This window comes from Ruditapes philippinarum, unplaced genomic scaffold (assembly GCF_026571515.1).
Source record: "Ruditapes philippinarum isolate M1 unplaced genomic scaffold, ASM2657151v2 ctg4025_1_1_1_1, whole genome shotgun sequence".
In the NCBI taxonomy this organism is placed as follows: domain Eukaryota; kingdom Metazoa; phylum Mollusca; class Bivalvia; order Venerida; family Veneridae; genus Ruditapes; species Ruditapes philippinarum.
The window spans coordinates 4,077-16,854 of NW_026856027.1; the positions used below are offsets into that span (position 1 = coordinate 4,077).

General features: G+C 31.2%; 1 protein-coding gene and 1 long non-coding RNA gene across 3 annotated transcripts; both read left to right on the forward strand.

The window, feature by feature from the left end:
* The first annotated feature begins 2,362 nt into the window (after nucleotides 1–2,362).
* On the forward strand, nucleotides 2,363–7,386 carry LOC132745170 (uncharacterized). Of its 2 annotated transcripts, XM_060733995.1 has the most exons (5): nucleotides 2,366–3,244; nucleotides 3,620–3,709; nucleotides 4,525–4,557; nucleotides 5,763–5,844; nucleotides 6,100–7,384. In XM_060733995.1, the coding sequence occupies exons 2-5, from the start codon at nucleotides 3,640–3,642 to the stop codon at nucleotides 7,028–7,030; spliced, it is 1,116 nt and encodes a 371-aa protein (XP_060589978.1). In that variant the 5' UTR covers nucleotides 2,366–3,244; nucleotides 3,620–3,639; the 3' UTR covers nucleotides 7,031–7,384. The 2 variants fall into 2 exon arrangements, with proteins under 2 accessions (XP_060589979.1, XP_060589978.1); XM_060733996.1 differs by lacking the exon at nucleotides 4,525–4,557 and having other exon boundaries at nucleotides 2,363–3,244; nucleotides 6,100–7,386.
* Nucleotides 7,387–9,907: 2,521 nt separating this feature from the next.
* On the forward strand, nucleotides 9,908–12,076 carry LOC132745168 (uncharacterized). Its single transcript, XR_009627803.1, has 3 exons — nucleotides 9,908–10,085; nucleotides 11,428–11,535; nucleotides 11,964–12,076. It is a non-coding gene; the product is annotated as an uncharacterized LOC132745168 (long non-coding RNA).
* Nucleotides 12,077–12,778: the final 702 nt, after the last annotated feature.

Consider the following 12,778-nt stretch of genomic DNA (forward strand, 5'->3'; position numbering starts at 1 on the left):
TCTTATAAGCGTCACACACAATCAAAATGATATTCATCTTCTAAGTCATTCTTGAACACATTAAACATTTTCTGTCCTCCCTACTTATATGTCTATGTCTCCCCTTTTCTATATTAAACTTAATTTGAGATATGTGTCTTAGTTTTGTGAGGGCATGCCTATGTTTTTGATTGTCTAAAATTAATAAATATGGAGACAATTCAAAACTCTCTTTTATTTCCTTGAATAGCATTAGTGTACTCGAAATTCGCACGCCTTCTTTCCACTGTGAAATGTATATATCATTTAAACGGATTTTAACTAATTCCAAGAAATATGGAACATTGATGATCGAGTCTCGAAATAACCAGAGGTCGGGGTAACCAGTTTGTTTTGCCATTTTCACACTCTTAACATTTCAATATAGTGTATATAGTATTTTGTTTTTGTTAAAACTATTAATAAGTTAAAACCAGTACTTCAAAATCCGTGGCTTTCTATATATTATAAAAGGATATCTTCCGGTTTCTCCATAAAGAGCTTTATTATTTGTTGTCATTTTAATATTCAGTGTTTTTTAAGAACAGTGTTTTTTTAAGAAACTTCGGGTGAACTTTCCGATTTTATCAGCAGGCGAAACTCCTCAAAGCTCGGAGCTATAATTCATAATGGGTTTAACATATGCATCAAGTAAGTCGAATGATATATTTATTGGAATGATTAGGTCTTTTGTAAGTTTATTTAAAGAGAACATGTATTTAAATGCGTGTCAATTCTTTTCCGAAATGAGCCCACTGATGACAATATAAGATCAAGAAAGGAAAATATCTGGACCTAGCGAAAGTGGTGTACGCTGTATCTGAGTTCGCTAAGAGTGAGTTGCACTGTAATTGTTTTAGGTTAGCAATTTACTCCTGCTTAAAGATATACTATGCTCAAATTTGATTTTTAAAAAATGTTAGTAATTGCTACACAGTCTCTTTGTATGTATAAAATAAACATGTTTCGACTTCATTTAAAGTAGATATGTTATGTTTTGAACTCTACACACTATAGGTGGTCACAATATGAATATATAGTGTCATTAAAAAAACTGGCAGTTTTTTTAAGAAAAGACCAACTTAACTTGACCCGTAATAGGGAATGCAGCTTTCCATACATAGTTTATTCATTATTTTATTCAAATTAAACATATTTAGTAAGAATTTCATGGATTTCAATACATTTCTAAGATAAAAATATTTTACCCAAAAATGTGCATAGTATATCTTTAAGAGTTAATTAACATCATGAACGAAGTGGTTTTATTTCTTTGTGTAACATGTCACAACTTCAGAATGATTTAAAACATATAAAACATGTGTAAAGTCTCGCAACTAGATATACAGGATATGCAGTCTCATATTTTAAAAATACGCAATCTCCAAACAAGCACTTGGCTTCTGGCGTTGATATTTTCTGCTTTTTCATAACATACGCACTATATCATATTCGGTCGTGTTTTTGGAAATATCAACGATATGTCGATTTGTCGAACAGAAACACATTTAAAAATCGACGGACTGGAAACCAGGCTTTACGTTTTCCTACTCGATTTATCATACCTGCGAGTGTTAACCATCACATAGGATACCTTTTGAAATAAGCATATAACCAGTATATATAGAGCTATCTCCTTGGCGACTATCTCCTGTCTCACAAAATAAATACCTTAGATGTCCAGTGCAAGCTTTGGTTCTGGTTAAATTTGTATTGTATTTAGACATCAACGTATTCGATTTTAATCTGAAAATATGAAAATATTTAAACGAAAATATGAGGCAATAGCAAAACCGTACCTTTGTTGACAATCAAATTTGCCGACATGCACCAACTCGGAGTAGCGATAGAGCGATTTACCGTACACATCCGAAAGCCAAATCTGTTGTATACCCGGCGTGAAATTTGTGAGTGGTGACATATCCTAAATTAATGCTCGAAGCAATCTCACTTCAAGATAGGACATATAACACATATTTTGCCTTTCTAAAACTCTAAAAATATTTCGTGAGAAATATTCATAGATAAAGAATTTTGTTAAACCAACAGCAATTTATATAAATATATTTTATTTCTTTTACAATTCCTACATTGAAGTTACTGCTGTAAAAAAATTCTATGCAGTAGCATACCTGTTTATCAATAGTATTTTAATTTTCCTTATGCGAATGGAAATTCGTCTTATTTCGACTCAGCGGAAATGAAGTAAATGGATACAATAAACTTTGAATAACGTGATCAATTAGTATTTTGGTATAATGTTCAATACATCAGCTCATTCAAATAAAATTGTTTTCAGGCAAAAACGACAAAGAAGGAAATGTTAAAGAGTGCAGGAAGTACGATTTTATCTTACAATACATACATGTTTATACAGATGGTAAATGTTCATAATTTACGTGAAGGAAATTCTGTATTCAGTTTTAGCGTCTTAGTTATAGATTAGTGAGCAGGTTCAGAAAACCGGTCAGATTTGATACATATCATTGGGGCATCGCTATATCTTCAATAATTATTATCTAGATACAACTTTGATTGCCTGTGCAAATTATTATGGTGTACTATTGTTATCATTTTATGTTGTAAAAACTTCCTTATTTGCAATCATTTCACTCTAAAGATGTGAATAAAACTAAAAGCATCTGCGACAGGAACATATATTCTTTTTATGAAATAGCAAACATGTGTTTAAGAAAGTTATAATAATGGAATTAGAAGAATATTGCATTTGTAACACTTGGATAAAGTAGCGCTTGAAGTGAAATAATTTGTCAAGAAAATAGCAAAGTATAAAGAATTTAAAGTGATATTTTGACTTCGATTAAAAATACTAAATAACTTTTACTATACTTATTGCAAAAATACTAAAGCAGCAAAGTATAATAAAAATTAAATTTAAATAAAAAGTTAAAGGAATTATTTGTACGATATACATAATATGTCTGTTAATGATTGCTTTTTTCTATGTCCTCGTACATTTGAAAACGAGGGCTTATGCCCGGCCCGAGATCATCCAAATAAGTCATTCAGATACGATCCCTATCATTTATTGCTGTGTATTTGTTCGTACATGCGGCTGTGCGTCCGTGTGTGTGTTTGTGTGTGTGTTTCGACAATAACACGTTTTGTCTTTTTTCATATTTTTTTTCAGAAAAGAAATGTACTTCGAAAATAACGTCATCGACTACAGTTTCTTCTGAAACACTGCCTTCAGTTTCGTCAACAGGTACGCTCTGTCTTAGGAAAAAAATGCTAATTACATTCCGCAAATCGGAAAAAATGAATGCATTGCTTTCATTAAGACAATTAATACAAAGCTGTCGCAATTTATGCAAAGCTTATACAGGGGTGATAGAATTTCAATAGTGGTCAGCTTTTTGAATAAACACGAGTTTTCTGACACGATTTAATCAACAAAATTTATGATTTACCTTTAATGGTAATAGTGAACCGATTTTGTATGTTTAAAATCTTTTTAATATGTAACAGAATTATAATTAAACTTTGAACCACTTCCTACATTATATTGTTTATCGTGACGATATTTTGCATGATGAATATAGTAAATGAACATTTGTTTTATTTTTGTGCATTGTTTTAGAATATTCTGCCATAAACCCTATGACAACTGTAACGGAGTCGAAAGTAGTTCCGCCTATGACTGTGACAGAAACAACAGAAAGAACTAGTGGTAAGCTGACATAATAAATGTAATAAGAAGTACATAAAATTATGTATTTAATCCTTAACCTGCTTAATTTGTGTCATTAACTTGCCTTGATTTGAGTTGGAACCGTTCATTCAAATCTTAAGGGAATAAAGTATCAAAATATACTGAATTATGGTACCCACAGTATAGAGCCTGGGGGATGAAGACTAGCCTCGATCTATTCTAATGGTAAAGGCTAATCATTATAAGTTCCAGAAGATATCATAGCATGATGATAAAAAATATGTGTCAAAGAAGTGATCCCTCGGAAGCATTAAAAGCAGCAAAATAACATGAAAATTGCAGAATCTGTTAATGACATCATTGTGAAATGGTGAAGTGACTTAATGTAACGTAATAAACTTTATTTAGAATCTCTCTCAATACCATATGCATTTACGTATATATCTTCTCAAACATATTCAAAATTCGAATTATTAATTGTTGATAAAGAATCCCATACTGCAAGCACCGCTTGAAGATATTTCCATATAAGCACAAATATAGTTTACCGAATTTTACTTTACAAAGTCAAAGAAGTTAGACAAAATAATAATGCTCAGTGTGTAGAGGGGTAAATGATCTTTACACATCAAACGAAAACTGTCGAAAAATATATTCGTTTATATATGATATATTCATATGTTAAATGCAACCTTTTATTGTAAGATTTAATATTGAAGTCTGCTTAAGCTGGTGCTAGGAGGCAGTAATGAACAGGCTCAATCAAACCGAGCCTGCAACATTTTCAATTTTGACGTGTTTCTTTAAGGGTTCTGCTTTTCTCTATTTTACAGTGACTGCCCCGCAAGTTCCACAGAAAAAATCGGGTATGTTTTAAATTGATTTAATGCAAAAATCAAGTCTTTGTACTGATGCTACTCTTGATACTTAATGGTACATATATGATTTAAACTTTCACGATCTCTGATGCATAAATGATACTTTAGGGTGAAGATATAAAGATAGTTCTAATATTGTTATACAAAATATAACAGCTATAACTTTTCGGAAAGATAGATAAACACTTTTAAAAGTGACTGATCATTCAGTTCTATTTTAAAAAAAATATGGGTTTTAGTCATATCATGTTAGATATTATATTAGGAATATTTATTTGCTTAAAACGCTTTCTTAAGTCAGTTTTTTTGTGTGTTCGTGGCCGAGTGGTTTATGTCGTTGGCTTCAAACCACTCCGCCCTCACTGCTTTGGGCTTTTATCCCAACAAACACTTCAGATACTTTCATGTGCTGAAGCTAACAAGCTTACGGAAAACCAGTGGTTTGTGCCTGAATTAATGTATAAAATGGCACTTGAGGTCTTCTACCACCAGTTAAACTGGAAAGTCGCCATATGACCTATACTGAATAGAATTATCACAAAAAAAGATATACAAAATATAAAAAAAAAAACAACATACTTTGACATATCATTTTTTCAATTATAGGATAATTTTATTTTAAACATTTGAAGATTTACTTTGACATCTATACATGTATTTTAGAATTATCTTCTTAACACACAGCAGTTATAATACCCGACATAAAAACATAGTAAGACAGTCAGCGTTGTTTTCATACATTCTAACTTCATCATAATCTAATTTATTGTTTATCAAAATAGTTTTATATAGATACATTCAAGAATTATTAATGATTTTTTATTGCAAATATTCTCCTGCTTAGCTAAATAAGGAGAGTATTGGATTATGGGTCGCTAGTGAGGCGAAATTACTAGGTTGATGCAACGTAAAACCCAACAAAAAATAATTAAAAAAAATACAATAATTTTATAAAACAAAAAACAATTTGCCTACACAGTATTATGGGAAAGGATCAATCATATTTACTTTTACCTGACATTATCTTTAGTGCTTTCTTTATGAATACAGAGGTGTCAAACAAGATTTGGTATAATGCTACGTCAAAAACTCATAAATGAAATACGCCAAACGTTTGAATAGAAAATCCACAATATTCGTGTACGAAATTCACCTATGTGGTATTACTTAAAGTTATTTGAATTTCTTTCCAGAGATAAACGCTGTATACATTGCAGCTCCAGTTGCCTCTTGTCTTGTTGTTTTGATGGTGCTTCTTTTATTTCTTTGGTGGCGGTAAGTGTTACATAAGAGGTTCATATCAAATAGAATAGAATATTAATTTGAAACTTTAGAGACTACTAAAGATAATTAAATATTAAAAAAAAATATATCACCACGCCTGCAGCAATTCGACTAAATAGTTTGTGATTTATAGGATATCTATTTTTACGCATTGGAATAATTCCTGTAATCAACTATATTATAAAATCTGCTCAGATAAATAGCATTTCTAGAATATAGAATGATACCAGGTTGTTTATATTACAGACATAATAAATGTAATCTCTCTGGTACGCTGCGAACACTAAGGAAACGAGACCCGGGTACATTGATTACAAATAAGACATACAAAGCAAGCGGTATAGATCGACATAGGTCCATGGATGATATACGTCAGTCTGAAGTTGATGAGTATGCAGAAATATCTTTAGATAACATGAATACTGACAATTCCATGGGAGATGATTATCAAGAAATAAAGGAACCAAATGATGATAAAACTGACAGAAACAAATCGTATGCACATATTAAGCTATCAGACACGGACTTCGTTGGTACGAATGATACGAACTACTCTCATATAGATATTGGAAAGGGGGCAAATAGCATACAATTCGATAAAAAATACGCACAATCGAACGCAGTTGATGCGTCAAATAAACCTGAAATGAGCTGGAAGGATACTTTTGAGACATACAACAAGTTGAACACTGTGATTCTGACGGAGAAAAGAGTACAAGACGGCGAAGACACTGACACAGAATATAACCATGCTCATTCCGGAGGTCAAGATCCAAAATATGAAGAGAACAACTGTTCGCATCTGGCTTGTGAAGCTACTTCGAAGTCGGCATCACAAGAATCTGAAGAATCTGCTGATAGTAAAAAATACGATGACAGAAACAAAACCAGTGCAATAGACACTACTAAGCTATCCAAAGACACTTGTCTTGATACAGGTTATGAATTTGCAAAAAATATTGACGATCTTGGTAGCAGTGGAGTGTCTAAATTTGCGCAGGAAACACAACAGATATCTGATGGCACAACACATGACTATTTCACCTTAGGACCGGACCCAGCAGTAGATATGAAATCCTTTTATGTTGTTGAAGATGAACTCGGTGAAAAGGAACATGAAAACCACGAAGAAATGAATCATGATTATTTCGTATTGGAGAAAACTGAAGAAAACTGATGCATTAACTCATTAAATTAAAGTTTTATTTTATGTGCTTAACAGAATTATAATCTAGATTAATGTGGAATAAAAAGGGTTTCGTTTAAGCATAAAAGTGTTAATTGACATTGATCTGGTGTGCTAAATGAACTATACGGTCAACATTTAAGCAACATTATCATAATAAAATTTACATTCTTATAGAATTCAAACATTTAAATGACATGCCTGGTTATTCAATCATACGACATTACTTCTATATAACGAATTTATCACTTTACGGATTTTATTGTCATATTTGAAGCGAAATAAAAGTAGTTTTATTTGTAAATAAAATTAATCACCATCAACAAGTGACGATGACGTTATTTGTGCATGGATGTCAGTCTTATAATATGATATGGATAAAAATCATGTTGTATATTCTTTTTCTATTCCATGGTATGTAAATTTGCATAGTTAGTTAAGATTTCTAAATTCTAATTTTTTATTACTTATTTTAATAAACTTGATACTTAACGTATTGAATATTCTAATGAGAATAGATCAAGCAAAACTTATATTGTGACATAAATCCTCTTTAATTTCTCCCCTCAAATTATATTACTATTATATTTTTTAAACGAAAATTTTGTCCAAAATTTTTCAGGATTTATTTTCGGAGGTGCAGAGACAGATCCAACTGATTGTAAATACGGGCCCAGATATGAAGCCTGTGGTATGATTGATTGTTTCCTATAAATTGAAATGGAATCGCTTCCTTATTTAAAGCTACAGCAAGTTATTTTTGAACCAAGTAATATGCTAAATTTGCAGTTCTGATGGATCTCATGTCTTTCTTTATTTTCAATATGTGATAGCATATCAACTATATTTCTTCTATTTTACTGTATGTTATGGAATTATAACACCAAGTTTCCTTATTTGCAGACATTAACCTGTACATTTTAGTACTCATAATTTGCACTCTGTAATAATAATTCGTCTGAACATTTCTTCTTATGTGAACAATGTATTGGCTAACCACATTAATGGTATTCTTCTTCGAAGTATACATACGATATACGTATTTTTCGAAAGTAACTGCTACTTCTCCATAATTAACCACATATATTTACCATATTTGCACTTTGCAATAATGATTATACTGCTTTATCCATAATGATTAACCACATTTGGTGTATTGATGTCACATCTGACGTCATATCATATGACGTCATTCATTCCATGGACTCGTGAGAATACGTCTTAATAATGAGAATATGAGAAATGTAATGAGTAATGAGAATACGTCTTAATACGTCTTGTTACTGGGTCGGGTGGGGCTGCGTTCTTGAACGCAGCCTTTCCTTGTCGATCTTGTTTATCATATTTTAATAAATCTTGAGCGATACACATTCGATTTATATCGTGTTATGACCTATAATCTATTTCTTGATTGATACAGAATGTTAGCATATACCAGCTGTAGTTTTTTGTTTTCATGTGTTATAATGTCCTTTCCAGATCTATTGTTCTGTGTTCCTCATGATCAGATGTATGTCTATGTTGTTTCATACTGTTTTGGTGACACATTTGCTTATGTCCCTTGTTGTTTTCTCGTCTACGGTGAGTATCTTTCCCTTTGCCCCTAGTTTTTATTTCTTTGATTTACCCCCCCCCCCCTTTTTCCCCGGTCTCCTGTCTCCCTATGCCCTTTGTGGGCATATTATTCAATCTTTTATTTGTTTCCATTATCAGTTTCAAATTATTTCCTATTATTCAATCATTTATTTGTTTTTTTGAATTCCTGATTAGTTACAAATCATTAATCATTTTAGTGATTAACCTGTCCGTGCCTGGTCCTGTTTTTGTTGGGTCCGCCTGGGCTCCTTGCCACTGGTTCTTGTTGCTGGGTCGTGTGGGGGTTGCGTTCATTGAACCCCGCCTTTCCTTGTTGATCTTGTTTATCATATTTTTCAGTACGTAATCATGTACAGACAATCTCTTTGTTTTCATATGTTATGATGTACTCTGGCTTTTTTCTGTATTCAGTGTGTAAAAATGTACTGGTGATTTCTCTTTGCTTGCAATTTGTAATTTTGTTATAAAAATTTCTTTTGGCTTGCAGGGTGTAATTTTGTCCTGGAAATATCTTTCGGCTTGCAATTTATAACTGTTGCCTGAAAATTTCTCATGGCTTGCAATTTGTCATTTTGTCCTGAAACTTTCCCTTGGCTTGCAATTTTCTCATGGCTTGAAATATGTAATTGTGCCCTGAAAATTTCTCTTTGCTTGTGATATGTAATTTCAGTACTGGCAATTTATCTTCACTTGCAATATGTAATTGTGTCCAGACAATTTCACTTCACTTGACTTGTAATATGTAAATGATAAATTAGCAATATCCCTTCGTATTTACCATTTACTGGTATGTTTTGCTTGTTTCCAATATGCAATGATTTACTGGCAATTAGTAATTTGATATATACGTAATTATGTACAAGGTATTTGTATTTTTCAGTTGTTTAATTATAATACTGGCAGTTTCTCTTGTTGCAGTATGAAATGTTGCAATGACATTTTCTCTTTGTTGCAGCTCATAATGTTGAAAAGGCAATTTCTCATTACTAGCAGAATGTAATGTTGAAATAGTTATTGATCTTGATTTGCAGGATGTTATGAATTACTGGTTATTTGTCTTTGTTGAAGTATGTAATACTAAATTGACAAATTCGTTTTGTTGTTAGTAAGCAATATTGACATGGCAATTTCTTTTTGTTGCAGTATGTAACATTAAACTAGATTCAGTGTACTAGATGTTTCTCCTTTTTCGCAGCGTATTTTACTGGCTATTTGTATTTGATTTTAATATGTTAATCACGTGCTTGTTATTTTTGTTTGCTTTCAGTGTGTAATGATGTACCGATTAATCCTCCGTATGGCTCTATTGAGTTTGTGGATCGGACACGAGGAACGTATAAATGTAATAAAGGCTACGCTTTAAAAGTCTATGCAATAATTCGATGTCTTAAGGGAGATAAACACAGATCAAATTATTGGAATGCATCCAAAAGTGCTTGTGCAGCTATAGGTAAAAAAGGTTATAAATAAGAACCAAATTCTTATTTCGACTGGCAATAGCTAAAAGCGATTGGAATTAATACAAATCTAACTGAACAAATAGAATAATGATTTATTTAGGGGCACCAAGAAAAAGTATTTAATCCGACAAATTGCATTGTCTCGTTAACCATAAAATATCTCTGTATTCTTCCCCTGTCATATTTTATTTAATATCATCATGATGTAAAACATTCCTTAGTTTGAGCACAACATTCTGAGGGAAATACATTGGGGTTCAGGCGTCGATAAAAATTTGTCTGACTAACATGAAATGAAATGTATTGAATAAAATATTATAAATACAGTCAGTGTAGGCAATCGGAATCACTTTATGAAAAGCGTTATTTTTGCAATATTTTTAAGTGCTTTAGGTTGTTACATTCATATGACATTATCTTATAGACGCAGATGTCATGTTTTTCAAAACATCGTAAAATTGTCACACTGTTTATCAAAGTTTTCTTGAAATCTTGACATTAAATACTGATGAAAAAAAAAATAGAAATCAACATGTAAAAAGAGATATTCATTATTTCAAAAAATAAACAAACATTAAACAGTGACTACAGAAAAGGCCATTTGAAATTATTAATGCATCATTTTAAACAAAGGCTATCTAAACAACTTGCCATTCAAGTAGTTCTGGATCACTCAAAACATATTTTTCCTTACACACAAGTCCTGATTTTTAAAACTTATATCAACTGATTCTTTTGTCTGTGGATCAGTAGGAATATATGATTTTGTTTTTACTGATGAATAAAAAAAATAAATGATGTGATTCAGATTGCCTTCGAATCGGATTGCCTACACATACTGTAATAGATATTTTAGGTTTAAACAACATATCGGCTATCCTGTAGTTTACAAGTTTATATTTTTTAATTGTGAAGGAAAACGTCCAAAGTACCTGTATAAAAGAAATCTGTTTATCTAATTGTTGAAAAAGTGAAATCTCAGTTACTTAAAATATCCTGTCATGATTTGGTATTTCCTCTGTTTAAAATGTCATGTTTCCTCATTCACAGACGACTGCTATCCCTTCCCATGTTTTAATGCAGATATGTGCATTGATGGAACTGAGGACTATACATGTCTTCGTTTCTCTGGATAGTTTATGAAGCAACATATCGGCTTCGTGTAATTTGCAACATTATCTTTTTGAATTGCCAAAAAGAAAATTTCCAAAGTACTTTTATAGAATAAAATGTGTTTGTATGTCTGTTAAAATGTGATTTCTCAGTAACTTAAGATGTCCTGTCATGTATCGGTATTTACTCTGATTTAAATGTCTTACTTTCTCATTACAGACGACTGTAATCCCTCTCCATGTTATAAATCAGATATATGCATTGATGAAATTGATGACTATACATGTATTTGTTTACCTGGATATTCAGGCAAAAACTGTTCTGAAAGTAAGTTTAATATGCAACATAAGCAACACGTTCGTTATTTGTCAGAAAGCGTACAATCATTCTGTTTAAATTTAAAACAAAAATATTTTACAGTTTCGTATATCTCATTTAAATTAGTATTAGGCTTATTGAAGCGATAGTGAAAGGTTCTAATCATTTTTATTTTATCTCCTTTTGCAACTTTATTTCATCTTGTTATTTTTCACTCTTACCTCTGTTGTTATTTTCGCTCAATGGATTGAAATGGTGTTTTACAATAAGGTAAACGCATTCCATACACGTCGGTGGGTGTTTCTTTATTAGTGCATTTAATGTTATATTTATATTTCATTATATCAATATTATTAATTGCATAGATTTTTATATATAGGTTAAAATGTGAGTCACTGTTTCAATTATTCACAATTAAATGTTATACTGTTCTATAGAAATATTCAGTTCAGTCAAAACAGAACCATCTTCTATAAAGACATCAAAAACAACAGCATCCAGACAGCCTTTAATAACTTCAACTGTAATTGCTACTTCAATTTCAGGTACTAATTATTATTATATCAACACGACATAATTTTTTTCCTTGGTATATTCCGTTTAACATGTTTTTTATCGGTTTATCAACTTATTATGAATACTCTAATATCCCGATGAACAGGAATTGTTATTTTTATTCTTATTATCTACGATTATTTTCTTAAGGTTATCAGATTTAATTGAAATTAATTAAAATTTCATTTTAAACGCTTTAATTAAAGATGTCATTGATTTATTATAAAATTATTTCCTATGGTATAATTCCTTCAAAAAATACAACAAACATTGACACAACCTTTTATTTCCAAGTCTTTGTGGTTATATAATAACAATACTTCAAATGTTGGATAGAATGACTTGCTTTCTTTGATAATGACAAATATATTTTAGAATATAGTTATCGTAAAGTAAACACACATCAGTAATCCACGATATAAAACATAGTGTGAGAGTCACCTTTGTTTACATACATTTCAAAATTCTTATAATTAAATTCAATTTATAAAAGTACTTTTATATTGAACTCCATTCAAAAGTTATAAAAAGACTATTGGGTTGGGGTCGCTGGTTCGAACATTGGACGAGGCGAAATTTCTTCATGAATTTATCTCGGACATTGAAACTATTGTTGAGTTTTTTCTTATCGCCAGTTCACTTTCGAAGAAGCTATTTATCAAAGAAAGCTGGTTACGTAGATCTACCGCCAAGATAT